The sequence below is a fragment of the Pituophis catenifer genome, unplaced genomic scaffold (genome assembly GCF_029215685.1).
Source record: "Pituophis catenifer annectens isolate HBS135680 unplaced genomic scaffold, rPitCat1.0.hap2 SCAF_1, whole genome shotgun sequence".
In the NCBI taxonomy this organism is placed as follows: Eukaryota; Metazoa; Chordata; class Lepidosauria; order Squamata; family Colubridae; genus Pituophis; species Pituophis catenifer.
The window spans coordinates 48,041,441-48,065,895 of record NW_027256881.1 but is presented as its reverse complement, the minus strand read 5'-3'; the positions used below and the strand labels follow the sequence as shown (position 1 = coordinate 48,065,895).

General features: G+C 34.9%; 1 protein-coding gene across 1 annotated transcript in view; it reads left to right on the top strand.

Annotated features, from left to right (window-relative positions):
* The window catches only part of USH2A (usherin), a 474,981-nt gene that overhangs the window by 114,092 nt on the left and 336,434 nt on the right, over positions 1–24,455 (top strand). Inside the window, exons 15-19 of the mRNA XM_070957393.1 lie at positions 3,385–3,543; positions 8,434–8,928; positions 10,256–10,528; positions 11,846–12,003; positions 14,460–14,604. Coding sequence (XP_070813494.1) covers positions 3,385–3,543; positions 8,434–8,928; positions 10,256–10,528; positions 11,846–12,003; positions 14,460–14,604 — 1,230 coding nt within the window. The remainder of the gene's footprint in view (positions 1–3,384; positions 3,544–8,433; positions 8,929–10,255; positions 10,529–11,845; positions 12,004–14,459; positions 14,605–24,455) is intronic.

Sequence of the window (24,455 nt, the reverse complement as noted above, 5' to 3'; positions counted from 1 at the left end):
AAAATGCAATGTAGTATAATTCAAATTTTAAAGGTTAGGAAGTAGTTTTATAAATACTATGAGCGTAGCGCTGCTTTATAGCATCAGTTGCGCTCTTAACAAATGCACTGACAGACCATGAAAGTGCAGCAGAATCTGGGTTGTTGAGGAAGGTAATTTTCTGAATTTTCAAATGTTATTTGGTTGATGCTACTTCCAGTGCAAGAAGAAAAAAAAAGAATCAAACACAAAATGGGAGGGAGGGAGGGAGGGAGGGAGGGAGGAAGGAAGGAAGGAAGGAAGGAAGGAAGGAAGGAAGGAAGGAAGGAAGGAAGATGCTGTGCTGCTATCATTGCTAATGATGAAGTCATCTTCAAGGAGCTTGTAAGAGATTTATTCTTTATTCTCTCTATCTCCAATGTCCCTATCCACAACTAAGGTAAAAAAAAAAACTTTTATATATAGGTTTACATCCCAAAGAAGGAGCCTATATAAGTGAACAGTGGTAGCTAACATGCCAAGGAGGAAATTCTTAAATTTGTACTAAGGTAGAACAAATAGAAATGTAGTTCATTTTTGTAATATGCAAGTACATGGAGTGTTTCTGTGCCAAATTCCTTGTGTGTCTAACCTTACTTAGCCAGATAAATCTCTTCTCTTCTCTTCTCTTCTCTTCTCTTCTCTTCTCTTCTCTTCTCTTCTCTTCTCTTCTCTTCTCTTCTCTTCTCTTCTCTTTTATTCCACTCCAACCCAACCCAACCAGGGGTGGGTTCTACTTACCATTACAACCAGTTCACAATGGGATCGTGCTTCTGATGACATCCGGGGCGGTGGGCAAGGCCTCACGCCTGTTTTACTACCGGTTCTTGTGAACTGGTCCGAACTGGGGGCAACCCACCACTGAACCCAACCCAACCCAACCCAACCCAACCTTTTGTCATTGCCTTTGTTTCACACTGATTATTATGGAAGTTAAGAGTTGATATTAAATGATGCTCTTATATAAGCCTAAGGGATAGAATAGTAATACTACTACTCATAATGATAACAAAAAAAAAAAACCCTTTCCTAATAATTATGTTTCAAACTGTATAAAGAATTTCAAAATTTAAAGTAGACTAGTAATCTTAAATAGGAATATAAATTTTAATTTTAACTGTAATGCCAGGAAGAAAAGGCTGGAAAAGATGTTTTATAAAGACAACCATAGCCACAAGGCTCTATTTTCTTCAGTCTGCTGGAGTTGATTAATATAGTTGACTGATTTAGTACTTGGTAAAGCTCCCTATTTTAATAAGAAAGTGATTTTAATTAAACAATAAAATTATGCTAGAACATCCTAGCTCTTGGTAACTGGTCAATTCTGAGCCTGTGTTATATCTCTTATTTTGGGAATAGCCTTCATACTTAACAGTTAAAGGAGAATCAGCATTATGGATGACTGTAAGAAAAATATAGAACCCTTGTTTTGGGTGAAATTGATTTATCTATTTGATAATGTGCTGACCATTATTATGTGGATGTATCTTTGAAGCCAAAATCAATGAAGTTATTTTGAAATATGATATTTTTATTCATGTATAAACCAATGTTATGGTAATGCTGAAAGGCAATAGTTATTTTGTCCCTGAGTATGAGGTCTACTTTTTAATGTCTGACCATAAAGCACAATTGGTATCTATTGCTGGTAACCACAAATACGAGGCCAAGGAAATCTTCAAACACTTTGGAGTATTATTGCCCAAACTGATGTATTGCTGATTGCAAGTTCTAGATTTTTTAAAGTTAGCCAGGATAAAATGATGTTCCAAATAGAAAAATACCTGACAAAAATAGTCCTTATCAGAGCCAGATTTGAATTGCTGGACTCCATGATAAAGTATGGATAATTTCACTATGTGCTGTATGATAACAGAAAGTGCATCTGTTGAGCTTCAGATATAGAAGGTATTATATATGTCTTACTTGAATGTCAATTATATGCTGCAACTATGTGTACAAAAACAAACTTGGGACTCCAACAATAAATTGTTGTACCTCTTTCAGGATACCAAATACGTAGTCAGCAGAACTGTCAAGTTTATAGTTAAAGCTTTTCAGCTAAGAGCTTGTTATAGTACATAGAACAGATCAGGATCATATGTATACATGCATTCATTTGATATACTTTGTACTGTATTTTGGTATATTTATCATTATTTTATCCCTTTATTAGCTGGTGTATTTGTTGTATCCTAAAATGGTTAATTGACTAATAAATTATTATATTAGGAATATACAGAACCACTTTTGAAATCCCTCTCTTCAAATCATTGAAAAAGTAGCATCATTTCTCAGGCTCATGCAGTTGCTTCAGAAAATGTCCAATGTTCTACATTTCAACCATGGTTTGAAGGGAGGAGCTTCATATGCACTTCCAGGTGGAATGGGCCAACTCGCCACGGCCGACTCACTGCAGCCAATTCACCGTGGCCAACTTGCCTTGGGATAACTCGCCACAGGACAATTCAACAAATACAAAAGTTAAATTAATTTTGATGAAACCGCGGTCAATAATAATAAAATAAAGAAAGTCAATTCGGAAATACAAGAGTTACAATAATTTTGATGAAAACATGGTCACCAATAATAAAAGTACCTGAATTAAACAATTAGTACAGCATTGAATTGTCCTGTGGCAAGTTATCCTGTGGTGAATTGGTTGCAGCAAGTTGGCCTGTAACAAGTTGGCCATGGCAAATTGGCTGTGGCAAGTTGGCTGTGGTGGTTGTCCTAGACCACTTCCACATATTATAAAGCACTTCTCCAAATAATTTCCAGAACCTTGGGATCCATGGTAGTTTTCCAGATCAAATGATGCATTGGACAATATGCAGAGATTCCTTTGAAGAAAATTGAATTCAACCTGCATGCATTATGTTAGTGTGGGGAGATAAAATAGTATCTAACCATTCTCAGGTTTCATCCAGTGAATGGCATTTTTCTGTATTTATAATTTCCAATGTATGCTAGGTCAGAGGTCCACAACCCCCAGTCCCTAGACGAGGAAGTGTTGGGTGAGTGTGTGTCCATGTGTGCGAAGCTGCATTTGTGAAAGCGGCATGCATATCCATGTGCATGCATGAAATCATCCAGTTTCCCCTGGCCCCCTGCCACCATCACCACCTCAGCCAATCTGCCAAACTGGAAATGTTGGAGTTACCTATCTGTGCTAGGTAACTAGTTTGACATGCAAATTTGGTTTGTAATTATGCTAAAGCTTTCTTGTAAGAAAAGCCCGAAATGGTAGGCCTTCTTAATGAAGTATAGATTTGGGGGCTTGGTAAGAATCTTTTCCCTAGCAGGATGCATGTTAGTTTATTAAACTGTGGCAATTGTTCCCTTTCAATCTTCATTTTAATCTAGCTCCTTCCCAGCAGCCTCCCCCCAAAGGACAGATTGTAAATTCTTCAGCTATCAGAGTCACTTGGAATCCACCGGATTCTCCCAATTCAAATTGGCTTGCTTACAAACTATACAGAAATGGGACTCAGATCTACACAACAGAAGACTATCATCCTTACAGTGAGTGCTCGTTAATATGATATATGCCTTTATAGTTTGCTTACTTCAAAAGTGTTTTTTTTATTCATTATTCATTTTATTCTCGATTGGAGCATTGTTTTACATGTTCTTCCACATATATAATATCTTGGCTGTTGTTTTTCACACATCAAATAAATGTAATTTCAACTTTTTCTTTGTGGGTTTTAAAGTCACATTTTCTTTTTTGACCCCAATCTATTTACTGTTGCTGCTGCATTTTTAAATCAACATGATATAAAGTATGTTATGTGTGAAAAAATTTCTAGCCTATTTATTCAATCCATTAAAAAAAACCTCTTGATATATTAGGTTTCTGTGTATAGAAAAGCAGCTCAGATCCTAAAATGTTTACATTTTTGTCATTCACATACGAAAGAATGCTTTATTATTTTATATACCCTATGCTAGTTTGCTACACATAGAATTCATACAATTATAATTGGATCCTGGCATATACTGTTTGACATAAATACACTGAGAAAGTTAAAACAAAAAAAGGATATTCTTACAACTGAATAGAGTGGGGAAAGGACAAGAAATTTTCTGACTTGTAGTTGCACATACAAACATACAAACATTTCCTCTAGGTTACATTGGTGGCTATTGTTTCAGTATTTTTCAATTAATATACATTTAATAAATTAATATTTGTATATTTGTGGGTCTGTATATGATTACATTATACACACACAGGCCTTAGTTTATCAAATTATAAATACATTTCTTTACAGAACTTTTTGCAGGTTCTTAACTGTCCCAAATGCTCCCTCCCTGATTCACTCAATCATTCTATATTTACAGAATTACAAAATAACAGAGTCTTCTAGTCCAACCCCCTGCTTAGGCAGGACACCCTTTACCATTTCAGACAAATGGTTATCCAATCTCTTCTTAAAAACTCCCAGTGTTGGAGCATCTACAACTTCTGGAGGCAAGTTGTTCCACTGATTCATTGTTCCGCCAGGAGATTTCTCCATAGTTCTAGGTTGTTTCTCTCCTTGATTAGTTTCCATCCATTGCTTCTTGTCCTGCCTTCAGGTGCTTTGGAGAATAGGTTGACCCCCTCTTCTTTGTGGCAGCCCCTTAGATATTGAAATACTGCTATCATTTCTACTTTTATTTCTGCTTTTAAATGCTCACAGCTTCACTACTATCACTTTACTGTACTTAACCTGGGGACAAGAAGGGAAAGAGGGGGAAATCGCTTGTTGAATTTCAGTTCGTTGGTCAAGCTTTCGTCACTGATTCCCAGTCAATCCTTCTGAATATAGCAGTCCATTAGCCAATCTGTTCTGCAGATCTCTCTTTCTAATCATGCTTGCTTCTACTGAGCCATCAAGCTGCAGATTCTTCTTTCCATTGTGGCTGGATGCAAAGAGGACCTCCAGCACCTCTAGTTCACACAGCACAAATATAACACCATATACGTCCAACAGCCTCTTCCATTGCCTAAGAGATCTGCTCTCTGCATATTTTCATCAAAAGACAGATGTGTCCACTCCCAAGGGTCTTAATTAGGCAGGAAACTTCTAGGTGTTTATATCACACTTTGAATAGTGCTGGCAACTAGACAAAATTCCTAAACTTTGAGACCAATGTGCAGCTCTGTACCAGTCAGGACCTCTTGCCTTCCATATTTTGTGGGTGTCTTTTCAAGATTCATTACCAGAGTAAGCAGTTAATGTTACAATGATTAAAAGTACTACTTGTCTAATCATAGACTGATATCAATAATTTCCAGGGCCCAAACTGAACTTGTATGTATTTATGTGGCTAGATAAATAGCTTGAGATTTTTGACAAACATAATTATTTGAAACCTTTGTAAATTGAGTTAATGCTACAAAATTCTTACATTTATGGCTGCTCTCAAGATGTATATAGCATTTATATTACACACAACCACTTAAAGACTTCTGCCTTCACAGAACTTCTAGTTTGAATTACAGTGTGAAATTATAGATATAAAAGCTGCCAATTTGTTAAGGAAAATTATAAATTTATTTATTTAAGAAAATGTATATGGCTGCCCAACTCTCAGTGACTCTGGGTGGCTTACAAAGAAAAACCTGATATAAAAAAACAATAACAAACAATAACCCCTGTCCCCCTGGTGACAACAATCAGTCACTCAATAGCCTCAAAACCTTGCTTATTTAACTGATAGCTTTCTAGAGTCAGAGCAAAATTATGTTTAGAGTTTTTCATATCAAAGCAAGAATGCAAATAGATGCAGGTAATCCTCAATTTATAACCACAATTGAGCCCAAAATTTTGTGAGAAATTTGTTAAGTGAGTTTTGTCCCATTTTATGATCTTTCTTGCCACATTTGTTAAGTGAATCACTGAAGTTGTTAGATTAGTAACATGGTTGTTAAGTGAATCTGGCTTCCCCATTGATTTTGCTTGTCAGAAGGTTGCAAGGGGGGGGGGTGTCACATGACCCCGGGACACTGAAATCATCATAAATATAAACCAGTTTATATGTCAAGCATCCAGATGTGACCATGGCGATGCTACAATGATCATAAGTATGAAAAATGGTCATAAATCACTTTTTTCAGTGCTGTTGTAACTTTGAGCAGACACTAAACAAACTCATGAATGAAAGTAAATATATATATATCCTAGGATAATGTTTCAGGATCCAATCTGAGTCAGTCATTGGGACCAGAGTTTTTGTCTTCCAAGTTTTCAGACTTGTGCTGGGACTCATCTTCAGGGAAACTTCTCTCTGGCCAAGTAAATGGGCTCCAGCACGAATCCAAAAGCTTGGAACACAAAAACTCTGGTCCGAGTGACCAACCCAGATTGGATCCTGCAACAAGCAAACTGTTGTAAGTCGAGAACTTCCTGTGCATTCCAAAGAAACCTTTCTCCTTTAACTCTTAGTTTCTTTATCTTTTTTTAATGCTTTCATTCTGTGGGGATGTTTCTGTTGATGGAAATGCTTCCATCCACTGGAGCATTGCTAACCCTTCTCCCCTGCAGTGAAACATGGGCCTTCCAAATCTTCCCCAATCCTCTGCAGTGGCTGCAGGGAAGTGACAAAGGAAAGAGATGAAAGAATTAGATGAGCAGAAATGTTTTTGTGCACTACTGACTTTCATTCCAGGCAGTTAAAAATATTCATTCCTACGAATATTGATTATCAATTATATTGAGATATGAGTAAGGATAGACATGAGTAAGGTTAGAAGTACATACTCTGGTCATTTCCCCTTTAGCAATTTACTTAATCTTTTAGACCAGCGTTTCTCAACCTTGGCAACTCTATGCAATGTAGTCTTCAATTCTTTTTGAAATCCACACATCTTAAAGTTGTCAAGGTTGAGAAACATTATTTTAGGCCAGCCATGTCTGCGTGAAAATAATAATAATGAGGACAGGTTTTATATCACTTCAGCAATGGCTGGCTGATGCTATAAAGACACTATAAGTCACTAGTGGGAAAATGATGTCTATCTGACTATTGGTCCACTTAGCCCAGTATATCTACTTTGACTAGCTGTGGCTGTTCAGAGTCTTAAGGAGTGGTTTCTTCCATGACCTGCTACCTGAATCTTTGAACTGCTAATGATTGAGCTTGAGCTTTTGAGTATATAAAGCAAATCCTCTGACATTAAATTATGGATTCTTCCAAGACATGTTGGAGAAACACTGCTGTTTGTTCAGGACAATTCTGAACTACTTGAGTTCCTTACCAAGGGAAATTGTTGGTTTGATCTAGAACAGTGGTGTCAAACTTGAAGCCCGTGGGCCAAATCTGGCCCACAGGGTGCTTAGATCTGGCCCGCAGGGCTGCCCTGGAAATAGCAAAGAACCAGCCCGCAGTGCCACAGCCAACAAAAGTGGAGCTTCTGGGGTCCATTTTTGCTGTCAGAAGGCTGCAGGAGGATCCCCCCGCCCCACCCCAGCCACCACAGATGCCTCCTGACATGAGTGATGTCAAGCTGGCCATGCCCACCCTGGCCACACCCACCCCAGCCATGACCATCTGGCCCCCCGAGGTCAAACACAACCATGATGCGGCCCTCAATGAAATTGAGTTTGACACCCCTGATCTAGAAGATCTCATTTTAGGTGTTTACTTCATAATGCTTTAGATTAATTCCAGAAAATATTATTTATTTGTAAAAGAAAAAAGTTTTTTTATTACTATACTTATTGTAAATTTAACTAACATCCAACATTATATTTGACTTGCTTCAGATAATTAAAACACAAGAAAACAAAAACCAGCACATGCACATATGAATAAATGCAGCCCTAGCAAAAGTCATTGTAACATTAGAGATGCAGTCCAAAGAGCTTGGCTGCAACTTTAACAATAGTCTAGTAAGAAACAAAATGCAGAGGAAAGTATTTAATGCTCATAAAGTAAAAGGCAAAGATCTTGACATTTTATATTTTACAGTTCTACTAATGTTTATGCTAAATGGTTGAGGAGAAATTGATAGTAAAATATATCTTCCTTTTAAATTAAGCTTTATGTTGATTCTTCAGTAATGATTTAAAATACAGCATTTCAGGGTTGACAAGTATAATGTAACACCTTTTTTTCCTTCTCAGCAAGTTTTCTCCACACAAGGCTCCAAAAGATTCAGATCCTGGGATTTGGGGCTCATTTTCCTGAGTCAGTCTTTTAGCTCTATGGCTTGAAGCAAGCAAAGATGTTTGCTAAGTTTTAACTATTCAGCATTTTATTTACTACATTCTTTTTAAAATGATTGTCATAGTTTGGTTAATAATATTCTCCAGCTTTGTTTTCTTTTCTTTGTCATTTTATAAGAACTATAGTCTAAAATGCAAGTTATAGTTTAATGTATACTGTAAAAATAAATGAAAGATGTTTACATACTTCATTCAGGCCTCCAGGTCTTTGTTGATAGCAATTTACTTCCGTATACCTTCTATACGTATTACATTGAAGCAAGCAACATCCACGGATTTACAAGAAGTACTGAGTTGACTTACAGAACACAACCTGGGATACCTCTAGGAAATCTGCATTTAAATCCAGTCTTTCCTGTTGGACCTTATTCTATTTCTTTTAACTGGACAGCCTTATCCAATGACACTGGTCTAATAGAGAAATATATTTTGACATGCATTTCTTCATTTGAACATCAATCTTGTGGCCAGCATGAAAGCTTGGGGACCTCTATAACTATCTGGAATTTAGTTCCATTTACAAAATACAACTTTTACGTTCAAGCATGTACTAGTGGAGGCTGTTTGCTAAGCCAGCAACTGTCAATAGTTACTGCACAAGCACCTCCTGAAAAGCAGCTACCTCCAGTCATACAAAATATCAGCTCTACTGAATTGGCTGTAGAATGGCTCCCACCCAGGAAAGCCAATGGTAAGTTTTTGTGTTTAATTCAGCAATTTGGGGAGAATTGTACTGGATCTATATATTATCGGGATTTTTCCTGAAAACAGAATAAGTCCCTTGGATACATGAAGGCAATGTGTATAAGACTCAATGAGATTTGTTCCCTTTCTCTCTCCGCCCCCATTTACTACCTCATTTGTGGTCACATATAGAAAGGGGAGAATATCTCATGAGTACAGCACACACTTTGCATGTAGTTGGTCTCCATAGCTCTAGATAGGGCTGGAAAAACCAACTTGAAATTTTCTGCTAGCTAGTACTGGAATGGAGAGACTTCTGAGTTGACTCAGTATAATAGATCTGATGTTCTTTTGATAGTATGTCACACATTACTAGCAATATAACTTCTCCTTCCAAAGATCTAACTGCTTAATTTCTGCTTAAGAGAATGCATACTTATGGTCTATAATTTTCAGGAGTAGAAATAAAACTCATGGAGGTCTACAAATAATTGTTGAGATAATAGGCAGTTCATTGCATATGTATGTTATCTCTTGCTATCCTTAAACACTTAAAAGAGAAAGTGTCAAGTCCATTAAGTAACCCAGACCAGAAATCAACTCTACAGGAAAGATTTGAAAGTAGTTGTAATAACAGAATCTTGCAAATCTGATTGTGCTGTCCTTCCTCTTGTTTCTTATACTCCAGGAAATTTGGGAGGTATCTTCCTGAGGCATCTTCCTGAGTCACTTCTGAATGTTATCATGTTGCTCTAGATTAAAAAAAAATGTTTCACCCCTTTTGTCTAGGTAACAGTTTTTGCATATTTCCATCAAAGTTTTCTTTCTTATTCTATATAGAAGGTTTCTTCCCAGTGTTGACCCTTTGCAAGGTTGGATTTTTTCAACTGCTAGGTTCTGGAATTTATTTCCTATTATTAGGAAATAAATTTATTTCCTATTAAATAGGAAATTATTCAATAGGAAGTGAAACTGTAAAGCATTTAAAAGTTAATTTCAAGAGGCCTTCACATTCTGAAGGGCTATTTTGTCCTTTTCAGAGGTTGAAGAGTATATAGGTTATGGTTATATGTTGTAGGGGTATACTGTGTATACAAGTACAATGACAGTAAAATTATTATTATGATGATGATTGGTCCTTAGTGTCATTGATATTGGCACACTTCCACCAAGGAACAAGTATTCACAAATGCATGTTTGGGAGGATGAGTTAGGCAATATACTTTGAGTCACACCAGTTTCAGCATTAGATAGTAATGACAAAAGTAGAAATGTAAATATTTTCAAAGAAATATACATTACTTGTTTTGTAAGCTGCCTGCTTTCATTTCTAGGTGTAATTATTAGGTATGAATTATATATGAAAGGAGGTGTACAATCCAATGGAAGTCATGTTTCTCCTGAGAACTGTGTTTTCCAAAGCAATGGATGGTTTAATCTTCATCCAGTGGAAGACTCTGTACACGAGAAAGCTTTGACACCACCTGTAACTAGTACTGTCATCACTGATTTGGAGCCTTTCACAGACTATGAGTTCCGTGTTTTATCAGCCAATGTGGCTGGCAGCACATTTTCAAATTGGACATTGCAAAGAACAGCAGAGGCAGGTAATTATTGGAGTTTACATTAACCATTTAGATTAATATTTCAGAAAGAGCTTTCAAAACTTTTTGCTTGTTTTTGTTTTTTTAAGTTGGGGTTAAGTCTAAAATGTCATTATTATTTTTTATTTAAGTTTTAAAAAAGTGGCATAGGGCAGACAGTAAGGTTTTGGCTTTCAATGGAAGCCATACATGATCTCTAATATCAATATATTGGTTTTACAATATAAGATTTAGAACAGGCAGATTTCCAGTGACTTCATACTCACTTTACTTATTTTGACTAATGATATTTAGCTGCTAAAAACTTTTACTGTGTTCATTTAAATAAATAAATAAACCTCTAAGAAACTTACCTAAATCCACTGATTTCTATTAAATTTATACTGAAAATTAATTCATGAGAATTTGTTAAAAGCTAGAATTTCTCAAAGCAGAAAAAAAGGTTACCAAGGATATAAACAGATTCCACAACTTCTGCAAGAGGGCAATGAATTGTTTATATAACTTTAGCCTTGATTTGCAATCAAGAGTCTTCCTGGTTGTGACATTTCTACAAATCTTAGGTAAATTTGAGGCAGCTTAGGAAGGGAATGTGAATTGATAGGAAGAATTGAAAAACTAGTCTTACTAATTCTACTACTTGGGTATCTAAGTCCAAAACACTTTTTGGCTGGGCAAATTAAATAATGGCTTCAAGCCAAGGATTTCACTTTCATTTGCTTGTGAAGTTAAACCTCCAGCAGATTTTTCTGAAGAGTGATATATAAGAAGTCTTTCTAAAACACTGCCAATTAATGGTGCCTGTATAAGTTCTAAAACACGGAATTATCTTTAAAAAATTGGAGGTCATAAAATTAAATCACACACTAACACACACACAGGGAGAGAGAAAAAGACAGACACTAGGCAGAAATATGCACTTCCAAGCTTCTCAGTAATTAAATGTACCGTACTTTGTTGAATTACTCAGCCTTCCTTTTAATCAGGTTTTCCCAAGTCAAGATAAGCCTGTGCTTTACATGAAGCCTATATTGTATTTAAAATTTAAGTGGTGGTTTGCGCCTTATAGAAAAAAAAAGATCCAAGAGTTTGCTTATAAGGTGGCAAATGTTTACTTTGAAGTTGTAGCTTTAAAAAAATATGAAAATTCCTTTTAGTCCTGAAAATTAATTTCTACAAGCTGCTTATTTAGGAATTGGATGCAAAGAGCCATTTTATCAAGTTTAACAGATGGTATTTTACAAATATAGTGGGAAAACGTGCCTGACACATGTTGTTCATTTATTTTATGATAAATTAGCACATTTATTTGTGTTTTAGCTCCTGTATTCATGCCACTTCCATCAGTATTCCCTCTTTCACCATATTCTCTGAATGTGTCTTGGGAAAAGCCACGAGATAATGAAGCAAGAGGAGAAGTGATGGGGTATAGCGTCAATGTAATTACTGAACAAAAAATATTGCCAATGTTTTCTCAGGTATTATTGTTATTAGCAATCTGTTTTCTCTGCTTATTGATGTATGGATCCTCTAAAGTGGTCCCAATCTTTATGGCTATGCCAAATTGAAATTTGCCAATGGAGCAGTGCCTAGATTTATTAAAATACAGTGAGGTATCAAAGTTATTATGGCAAACTGCCCAAGGTGGATCTGACTATTTATTTGCATTCTTGTCAAAGGGAAATAATGATTTTTGAAAGACTCTTCTGAAGTTAAGTTGCCCTTTGTGAACATAAATATGTGGTTTTATTCTGAAAAAGATATTCAATAAGCCCAATATGGATATACCATTTTCTATTTTTCTGGTTATGCCTAAAAGATTGGATATGGGCTGTTTTCCCCTTCCCCATTCCTTTTTTTCAACTGATATTATTATTATTATTATTATTATTATTATTATTATTATTATTATTATTATTATTAATTAATTAAACATGAAACTCAGTCAACTGAACATTCAAAAGTGTAATTATGTTTCCAGCATTCAGCTTTGATTTTAATATTTTGCGGATCCTACTGATGTATTCCTTTTGTGTTGACTCTTTGACTTTTCCATTCAAGATGTTGTCTGCTTCCAATATGCCTAGGTATTTATAACCATCATCCTTTGCTAATGGTTTTACTATGTTTCCATTTCTCAGTTCTATTCCTTCTATTTTTTCCATTTTTCCTTGCTGCATGGATAATACAGCACATTTTTCAAGTCCAAAGTTCATTTTGATGTTGCTGCTGAACAATTAACTGTGTTGTTGTTGTTCTTCTTCTTGTTGTTGTTATTTGCATAGTCAGCCAAATGTTTAGAATGGGTCTGGTAGTTTTAATCAATTTATTAAGTTCTTTCCAAGGACCTGGAATAGGCTAATGGGTGGTATTTGATGGTGTTAAAGGTATTGTCATAGGATGTAAGTTGTTCCAAGTAATGCTGCCTTTTGTAATTGACTGGTGGTGATTTTATCAATGTCAATGCCATTGGTATTGGTCCAGTTGTTTTGGGATTGCACCCAAGGTGCCTATTACCACTGGCATTACCTTTGGTTTCTTTTGCCACAGTTGTTGTATTTCCATCTGCAGGTCTTTGCATTTTTCTCCAGTTCTTTCTCTTCTAGTCTGCTGTCTGGAGGTATTGCCATGTCCACTTTTTCTTTTTTTCTTTCTTATGGATAGCTACTAAGTCTGGGCTGTTATTTAGCAGGTGCTTGTCTGTTTGAATTCTGAAGTCTCAAAGCAATTTAGCTTCATTTACTATGAATTTCTCTATTTTATGGTCCCACCAGTTCTTGCTTGCAGACAAATGGTATTTATTGTAGATCTTCCAATGCACCATTGTTGCTAGTTTGTTATGCTGTTGTTTGTAGTCAGTGTATGCTATCTTCTTACAGCAGGTAACTCAGTTGCCTACTATTTTTTCAGCTCCTTTGCAGAGGGTCCTTTGCTGTTTACAGTTGTCTTCTCAATATTAATATTATTTTCTGCATTATGCAATTTCTTGATTCATAGCTGTTATGAAACTTGAAAAGCGTTCATCTCATAGCAAAAAATAAAATTGCTAACACCCTAACATTTCCCTGAAATCATGCTGGTAAAGTATTCTTTTGGGGTTTGAACAATTAAAATGTTCATTCTCGTTCTAATTAATGATTCTCCCAGAACTTTTCATACAAGGCAGCTCCATTGACATAGAATATGGAATTATTCTCTAAGGGCCTTCATATATTAATGGTAAAGGTGCAGGGATTTTATTAAGGAATCTTCTCGAAAAATACCTAAGGGATCCAATATATGCACATTATTCCCAATGATTTGTTACACTTTCAACAATGATATGCATTTAACGATATTGATGATCCAAACACACCTTTTTGAATAGATGATAAAAAAGTTTTCTCAATCTAATTGAATAAACTTTTTTAATTCAATATTTCATTTCTTTTCCATTTTTCCATTTTAATGCTTTTCATTTAAGGTATTTTAAGGAAGAAAATACATTTCTGGTGCTGTGCCTATTGGTTGTAATATATAATAATGATAACTTTTCCTATTTAAAAGGCAGCATGTCCTCATTTTAAAATATGCTTTCTCTGATTCCATTGCAAGTTGGTTAGATTTCATCACATAATAGTGATACCGCTCTCTTGCATAATCTGTACAGTTTGCACAAATAATTCCTCTCTTCTACAGCTTTATGAGGCAATAATTTTTTCCCCTCATTTGTCTACTCAGGAACTGGATTATTACCTCATAAAGTATCGTGATGAACGTATTATAATTTAATTCTATAGCATGTTGAATTTTTTTTCCAAAATATTGCTGGTTCTGCTAATGGTGCTTGGCAAACCCTGGCCAACCAATTACTTATTGTTAAATATGCTATGTACTCATATAAAGTAAGAGAAGCGCTCCCAGACTAGACATCTTGAGTCTCTTTATTTTGCAGCCTTTGTATGTTGCTGAAGCACATGAACAATCCTATGTAATGACTGGACTGGAGCCATACAAAACATACTCTTTTACCATTACTCTCTGCAATCGAATTGGATGTGTCGACAGTAAGCCAGGAATGGGACAAACTTTAGCTGCTGGTAAGGGAAAAGAGAAGGTGTCTATGTGTAAAGCTGTTCATAATTTTCTAAAGAGGCTGCTACGGATAGTCAGAAATGTTGTGTTATGCTTTTTATTATGTGACTGATTAATTGCAAGTTTAAAAAATATAGTGTGTTTTCTACATTTTTTTTCTTCTGTTCAGTTCCATCTGATTCTTGGAGACTACCTGGATAATAAATACCTTGTGGTTTTCTTGGCAAGGTTTTTTTCAGAAGTGGTTTGCTATTGCCTCCTTCCTAAGGCCAAGAGAAAGTAACTAGCCCAAGGTGACTCAGTTGGCTTTGTGCCTAAAGTGGGCTAAGCTTATAATAAAGTAGAAAGATTTAATTAAGCCTTTTCTTAATTAAGTCAATTGCCCTGTTTTTTAATGTTTCCTACAAAGGTTGCGAGTTGTAGTGATCATATCAATAAACAACTGCATAACACATAAATTAATATGCAGCCCTTCTATAACAATTTGTTTCCTTTGGATGCCTATTGTGGTATCATAGTAAAATCATACAACACTGGTGTTACTTTGTTGCAGCAAATTCATTAGGTTTACAGGGATATTTATGCTGCCAGCTAATAGGGATATTTTGGTGCTTTTTCTATCAATCATTGTTATATAGAAAACTACCTATTTGCCCATATGAAATTATTATTTTAGCTGGAGATGCTTGGATTGAATGTGTGCCTGCATTTACATCCTGTGAATGTAATGGTTAAATCATCTGTTTTGGTAGGTCTTCATTTGTTTTAACCATGCCACGTTTTAAATCTGGATAAAGTTAAGGTACAAACCATATTTCACAAAGCACAATAGCTAAACCAAAACCAGCAAAACTATACTATGGCTTAATGCAGTGTCAAAATCCAGGTATATATGACCTTGACCAGAAGGAGCTTCTTGTAAACTAGTCTTTATATTTGAAGTAGACGTCATCTGTGACATATATTTTAAAGTATGTTATTATTTCCCGTCTTGCCTCCAGAAGCTCAAAGTGACACGTTTAGCATTCTTTCCTTCTTTTTCTCACAAAATAACTATACAATGACGTTATTTGGGCTGAAAGACAGTAACAAACCTAAAGCCACCATTGAGTTTCCATAACTCAATGATGTGAATTAAATTTGCTCAGTCCTTCATCAACATTTTAATCATACATTGTATTGCTGCTTATGTTGCACACTTTGCTATATAAATACTGAACACATTTTTTTTTATCATTCTTGCCTTCATATTGTAGCCCATACATCTCTTTTACTTTGGATGTTGCCTGCCATTTCTAAAATATATATTTAGTTTATATTTTATTTACAATATTTAAGAATATTAAACAGTTTATATATGCAATTTTACTTCTTTGATATTAGATGAAAGTTATTTTTTCGTATCCTAAATTGAACTATTTCCTCATAACAGATTAAGTCTCCCAAAATAACAGTTTTTATGCCTTGCTACAGAAATTCAGTGGGATTATAACTCAATATATAAGAATACAATTGCATAGCAGGATTGCATTGACAGCTATAGCAGGGGTTTTAAACTGGCGGGCCGGTTGTGTCACACACAGACCACTCCCACCCTGGCTCCACAAGAAACCATCACGATACATCGCAATATGTCATGTGACATGATCAAGTTTGACACCCATGAGCTATAGTAACTATGATTATGAGAATGACATACTTTCAATACGATGCAACTTTGTACATCCTAATCTTATAGCATTAAATTTATTTTCTTACTTTACAGCCTTTTCTATGATAAGAGAAGATTATCTCTGTCATAGCAAATAAGTAATACATTTTTTATTTGGAGATTGTCATTTAGTCTTCCTGTCAAGTTAATCATTATACATAAAAAATTAGCATCTCAAAGAAAAAGCAACTTTTATTTTTGCATAGAAGAGTTTGTGGGACTTTCCTAAGTAAAGTACAATACTGAAATACTATAGTCTGCAAACAGTTTTGCTACTTATGGTCCAGAGGTGGGTTTCAGCAGGTTCTGACCAGTTCTGGAGAACCAGTAGCGGAAATGTTGAGTAGTTCAGAGAACTGGTAGTAAAAATTCTGACTTGCTCTGCCCCCATATATTCTCTGCCTCCCAAGTCCCAGCTGATCAGAAATGGGGATTTTGCAGTAACCTTCCCACCAAGAGAACACACCCACCAAGCCACACCCACAGAAATTTTGAAACCCACCACTGTTATGGTTCCACCCTCCATTTTAATTGGGGAAGTAGGAGGCTACAATTCATATCATTCTTGAACCCAGCTGTCACTTTTCAATGTCAACTTTCTGAATTTCTGCTGCTGAGCAGCTTAAACAGTAAATAATGCAATTTATATAGGATCTTTATTAAAGAAGAAGCCAGTTTGTCATTTTTAAAATCTGAATTTTATCAGATTTTATCAGATTGTCATTGAAGCCTGACAGCCTATTGATTTCTTCAAAATTAATTTCTTTCAAGCCAACAAATGGACATCTTAGCTTAATTAAGATGCACAAGAAAAAAGGCAATTAACAAGTATATATAAACCCTTCCTACCCCTCTGGATGGTATGTGTCTTTTTCAATATTGGGTCCTCTACAAGATGCCTGAGAGTTTGAGTTCTAAGAGTTCCTGTCCACTCTTCTAAACAGAGAGCTCTGATGTTGTTGCTGGGATCTCTTGGAGTCATTTTTCCCGCTCAGGAGTCATAGCCCCAAGTGCTCCTACTACCACTGGGATCACTTTGGCCTTTATTTTTCCATATCCGCTCCTTCCTGATTTTGCTGTTCCTTGGCACCACTACATCTATTATCACTGCTCTCTTATGATCCTTGCCTATTACCATGATGTCTAGTTAAATGGCTAATATCTGTCTGACCAGGTAGCCTACAAACTAATACAAATAACATCAGAGATAACCATCTGAGTTTTTCCAAACACTTCCCTATTCACACAGGTTGATTGTGCTGTTTTTCCCATCCTCTTAGTAGAGAAAGTAAAAATTGAATTGTAGAGAAACAGAGTTTGAAGTTTTATTAAAATCAAGAGTTCAGCAGAACCATTGGGAGTCAATAGTATCTCTTGTATACAGAATTCAGACTCTGGACATACTAGAAGGTAATATCATACATATTTATTTTTTTTCCATTCTTACATATTTTCTTTCCTAGCCATCTGTTTTTAAATTGAAAATATTGGAAGAAAATTACACTATTGTAATTTCTGACACATGAAAGTAAATTCAGAAAAAGTGATAGGCAATAGCCATGAAACCTGAGTAATTGTTTTTCAATGAAAAATCACTGAATATCACTATTAAAATCAGGTCTGAAGTTCATGCAAATCTTCCTACTGCCTGTGCTGCCAGTGAGAACAGCTGGTGGCTGAGGGAAGATAACCATTTAGTTATTGTCTCTTGCTCATGTGTCAAAATAAAAGTGAATATTTAGACATGCAGGGGGGCTGACAGGTCCATCTGTGTAGGTATTGCCACAAAAAAGCCCAGCACAGAGTATTGTCACAACCAAGCTAGGAAAGAGCTTGTGTGATGTTTGTAAATATTTCTGTCTTTCCTTGGTTTGCATTGTCATGAAGACTAGGATCAGCATGAGAATATACTATTAGCATTTTAGAGAACTTATTTCCAATATTAAGAAAAATAATAAAATAATACAAAATCATTCGCATACAGTGTGCAGAATATACAAACAAAATTCTGATACCTGAATTACAAGCAAATGTCCAAATTCCCACTGCTGCTTAACAATCTGTTCATCCTCATGTATTTGTTTTTTCTAGGTATTTATCATTGCCAGTGAAGCTATGCAGTAGTACTCATAAGCGACGGTTAATTTAAAATATTGTAAAAACTTTAAATGGCCTGTATCTAATAGACTTCCTTTATTTGAACCTGAAATAAACAATGTTATTGATTAGATAGTCCTAGCATTGCAATTCTGAATCGATGAACTAAACATTTAGAGGTCATTCAATTGAATGATATTATAGCGGAGGGGTAAAACCAAGACACACCTCAGTGCTACTATCAACTCATGCTGATTATGCCTATCCTTTGAAATAATACAGATTAGATTTTTATGGGAACTCATAGCTAATTCTAGTCTAATCATGAGCAAGCAATAAAGATTACACAAAGAAAAACAACATCCTGGCAAGGTAGCTACAGTTTAGTAAATTAGGCAGGATACTACCATGTTTTCCCGAAAATAAGACCTTGTCTTATATTTTTTTGAACCCCGAAATAAGCAATAAGTGCTTGGCCTTATTTTCAGGGAGGTCTTATTATTTTGGAGCATGTGAAGCAAGACAGGGCTCCTCTTTGCTGTCTTACCTGATTTCCAGCTCTGTCTCCATAACCCTAACCAGAGGAAATGGCAGGGACTGGCTGTGCATGCATTTAAATATTTTCGGGGAGGGCTTATTTTTGGAGGAGGGCTTATTTTAGGGTGAGGGCTTATTATCAGGAGATGTCTGATAATAACGGTACTGAATCTGCTCTTTCCTTGAACCAAATTGCTCTTAGAAAATAAAAATACATAACAAGTTATGTTGAAAACCGATATATAGACTTTTAGATTATTTGTATTTGTGCAAGTCCACATTCTTCCATACAGACTTTAAGCTATATTGATACATAGCACCTCATGGGTCATAACATCCTTGTGAGAATTTAATATAGTTCAGTTAATCATTACAGTATCTGTTAAATTAATTGAGAATGCTTAAAGGCTCTTTATCAAAACAATTATATATAATCTCCAGTAAACCATTCTATTCTAGATTGCACCGAGTAGAGAGTAAGGGCCAGATTCCTTTCAAACTTGTTTGTGGTCAATATGACAGGTAGTGGAGTAGTTTCATAGATTAAAAATATTTAATCTAATCCACCAGATCACTTTCTATCATTTTAAATTTATATCCAGGCAGTCTTGCCTCCTCAGGGTTGTCTATACAAATTTTAATTTTTAATGTCTTTTAAATTACTTCTTTTGTCAATCTTGTTTAATTCGGGAGGGGATTTAGAAAGAAATACTTCGAATATCATATTACTTCGGAAAAGTATATGCCACTGATCAAAACCATGTGCTTTTACTGTCTTATAATGGTTATTAAGCATAATACTCTATCAGAGTCTTTAAAATTACCCATAATTAATTAATTAGTAATTAGTGGTACATTAGATTTTGCTTTTTCTGTAAAAAGTAAAACTGGCAGGCTGCTTGTCTCTGGTTTGAAAATACACAATGCTTCCATTCAAGTACATAAAAATCTGTCATTGTGAATGGGACCCAAGGAGATTAAACAAGTATTCTTAATATGTTAATTTATTATTTTAATTACAGCAATTTTGTATATATAGTCATTAGTGTACACTAATACTTTTCAACCTTTTTATTCATAATGCATAAAGCAATCATCTTCTTCTTTCTTGGCAATTGCTGGGAGAAGGTGCTTTTTGTTGTTCCTGCTTTCATAACACATTGTTTGTTCTTAGTTGTGAAATCATTTTGTTCACTTCTGCCTTGAATAATCCCTCATTAAGCCAATCATATTGAGTCCTGTGAAAAACTGGCATATAAGTACAGTATTCCATATTGTATACAGGTATAGATGTATAATTATTGGCATAAGCCAATGCATATATACATGTGCCCAGATATGGACATATACTTGTGGTGTTCTGTTCTTTTCTCTTTAAGCAATCACAGAACACAGTAAAACACCTTTTAAGGATGTGTCTTTCAATTAGTCCCTCTTCTTTGCGTTTAATTTCACTTCTGGTTCATTTACTGGCATGACATCTACACTCATGAACGTGAAGGTGATGATGAGACCTAGACAGTAGTGGTGATAAGAAGAAGAAGAGCGTAAATGAAGAATTGAAGCTTCTTTAGGAAGCTAGAGATCAAAGTGAAATAAGTTGGCTTCATTTTTGATGAAAACCCACGAACAGCATTGGAAATTGTGTGATAATTTTGCTTGGTTAATCATCCCATTATTTATTTCAAGACTATAGGCACTATGTTACAATTAGAGACATGAAGCATAATCTGAGAAATATAGATATGACAGATTGCTTAAATAACTTGTGAGATAAACTGTATCTGCTCAGTATTTTGTCTTGCCAGAAATTCTCTGGCTACAGATTGGGTGCTCTTTCTCCACTACTGTAAGAGCCAAAACTTATTTATTTGTTCTCCCCAAAGGACATATTTCATTCCTTAGGAAATTGTGCAAATTATTCTGTTGTCAGTATGTCAAATTTGCATGGTCTTTAGGCTTAGTTTAAGTTGTATTTCTCTTGATTAAAAGCTTTTGGTTCAAAGCAATACTTTTTAATTGCCTAATGATATAAGTCACTTCTTAGGAAAGAGCCATGCATTTAGGAGTTCATTTGCAATATAACTGAAAAATTCATTGCATGGCAGTAAAACAATTTACTGTTAATTACAAGGAGAAGAATTTGCTGTACCATGCTCACAGATTGCCATGAATCATGCAGCACTCCTAGAGATTTATAACAGATGTGTAAGTGGGATGAATTAGCAGGGTTTAATAACAGAGACACAAATCATGCAGACTTCAAGGAGCTTTAATTGATATACTAGAATGTGACGGGCATGAATCACTCAGCCATTCAACAGCACTGTAACATATGGTCAGCTCAATATGCTGCATCTTAAATCGGTTGGTGAGTTGTTGGTTGTCCCATATGGTGGAAGCAATATATTTTTAAGGACTTTAAAAAAAAAAAAAAAGACACCATCACAAATTCCTTTTTTTAAAAAAATATAATTCAATATGCTCATAATAAGGTGAACTCTTAAAACTTGTTGTGTATGTTTAAGGCATATTATATGCAAATTCTATAAACAGATTTTCTCTAAGACCCCAAAGAGCTGATTGAAAGGTTGCAGTTTTCAATGGAAACATGTAGTTTTAATCATTCTATGTGTTATTATACAGAACGTAATATATTTTACTAGACCCCAGTTCCTTGCCAGTGCTTTATCCAAAGTCACCTGTGCTTTCTCTACTAGAAGAATTTGTATCATGAAGGAGTTCCAGAGAGAAGAGCTAACAAGGAACACATACTTACCATGAAAGAATCTCATTTTACCATCTAGATCAGTCTTTCTCCAATTCTGCAATTTTAAGATGAATGGATTTCAACTCCCCAGGCTGGATAGGAAGTTCTGGGAGTTGAAGTCCATGCGTCTTAAAGTTGCTGAGGTTGACAAAAGACTGATCTAGATGTTTAAGCACTGCTGCAAAAAAATTTGACTTAATTTTCTACCATATACAGCTCCCTTTCACTTGTATGACATTTTTATGATTGCTTCTTGTTGGGTTTCAGCATTTATGTTAGTATTTTATTATGGTCTTTCAATTTATTTCAGTTTTTCTTTTTAAATTCTTCATTGTTTTAAATCATTCCATACAATTTAAATATACTATTAGACTGTTGTGTTTTAAATACGGTACAACTACAGTTTCAGAATAAGGGAAGAGATTTCTTTTAAATGTGAAATCTGTTAAATCTGGGTCCTTTAAATTAATGGTTTCCTGGAAATGCACAGAGGACTCTATTGCTGACTAACGTTTCCTTGTCTGAAGTGCTGAACCCAATCTATACAGTCAGGTCTAATGATTAACCTCGCTAGGTTAATGTGAAGTCAGCTAGGATGATGGAGACCTTACACTGCTGAAAACATTCCTGGGATATAACAATAGTCAAATCTCTCGAGTGAATGAGTGATCTTCCACTCTCTGGGCAAGCCTCCAATTACACATTTGCTTACAAAGTGAAATTGTGCATGAGACACAAATGCTGTTTTTTAAAAATGGATAACCCTACATGTCACTATTCAAAAGGTTGAAATTATAATGAGCAGTTGGCAAAGCATAAATGAGACTGTATCTTCATGAATGTTACTCACGGTTCTACTAGAAATGTAGCTATTTAGAAATTTGATGAAAGGGGAAACCTTAAGAAGCATATTTTTTGAGATAAAGCCAAGAGCACTAAGTGCTACCTGTATAATATTTCACTGAGGGGTTCCTTTTAGTATAAATGCATGAAAGAAAAGTAGACCAGTAAAGGTTTAGTAACTGTAATACAGATGCATTTTTATTAGCTTTAAAACCTGACATGCTATAGGAAAGCTTTATCAGCTGCATTAGTAAACCTGACAGATTTGCGAAAAGAATTCACTATCCTTAGAAGCACGGTTGCCAGAATTTAATGTCAACAATTAAAATTTATTTTGATCCTCACCTAGTGTTTATTACTGTTTGTATACACAACAGACCTTACTAATACAGTGATGCACTATTAGATGGAATTACCATCTGTTCACAGTGAAATGTTGGCATCTGTTTTAGTTTCTAAAGCTAAAATGATATTGGTTCAAACAAAACAAAGTTAACTGCTCTTTACTTATCAACAATTATATTTTTCTTTCATGCATGCAGATATAATGTGCTCATGCAGAGACTTGCAGACAAACATATTCATGGAAGGCTTTATCTTTTTTTTAATAGTAAGCTATAAAATGATATCTATAATTGATGTATTGTTAATATGGAACTGTATGGATTGTCTGTTCTTTTGATTTCTTTAACATTCTCTTGTAATTCCAGACAGTGTAATAAGTGTTTAACATTTGAATGCTTTAGTTGGTGAGTTATATATTTTACTGCAGAAATTTTAAAAGCCTGATATACTTAAAATATTCAAAACACAATTCAGTCTGTTAAAACAAAGAATGCTTTTTTAGATGTATTTTAAAAGACCAGAATAAATTTACAATAAATAAATAAAATGATAATTCCAACAGGTATCAGTCATAACTTTAGGAAACATATATTGTGGCTGCTAGCTTCTATTGTATATTGCATAAACTGCGATATGGAGATGCAAGCTATTTATTATCTAAATGCCCCTTCTTCACACACATATGTGATTTGTTGATGTGTAAATTTCAGAAGAATTCTTCATGTTCTTCACATACCTTGTGAATCATTAAAAACATGGTATTTACAATTTTCAACCAAAGGTGTTGCTTTCGGAAATATTAATTTTCTATTTCATATATTATGAAATACTACTATTTAATATAGCAATGCTACTATTTAATATATGTACCACAGTGCATTAACTGTAACTAGTACATTTATTTGTGCTGGAGTAGACTTGAAAATGATTAAAAAATCAATATTTTCCTGTCAAGGAAGTAAATGTTACAATGCATTTAAATAATTAAGTGCGCAAGTGCCATAAAAGCTTCAAATTTGGATAGGGAAGATGCTATAATTACAGTATAAGCCTCTCCAATTTATTATGAGAATATATTTAAGGAAGATTTGCCATTTGTTCTAAAGATGGCTATGTGTATTCATTTTAGGCAATAATGAATTTTACAGCTTCTGTTTTTAGTAGTTAAAAGCTGAATTGGAATATTAAATCCTGGCAGTTGCATTCAAAATGCTGACACAGCTGAATAACTCTAAAGGTGAAATTCCAATTGTAAAGCCCATGTTTTCTTTTGAAACCTGTGCATTAATGCTGCATTTCATTAGTGCTCAGTGCTACTTATGTGGGAAGGCTTATAACCTCACATGCCAGAACTTCAAATTTCAACACAGTAAATTTTGACCAAAGCAGTATGATACTAATTAGATTATGAAGTCATAAATGATATCTGAACAAGAATTTCTAATGCATAGCTTGGCTAGTAATTTTTTCGACTTCCATCTTTTCCTTTATCGTAAAGTAACCTTTCCTCACATTGTAGAAAAAGCAATAGCAGTATATTAGATGTTCATATA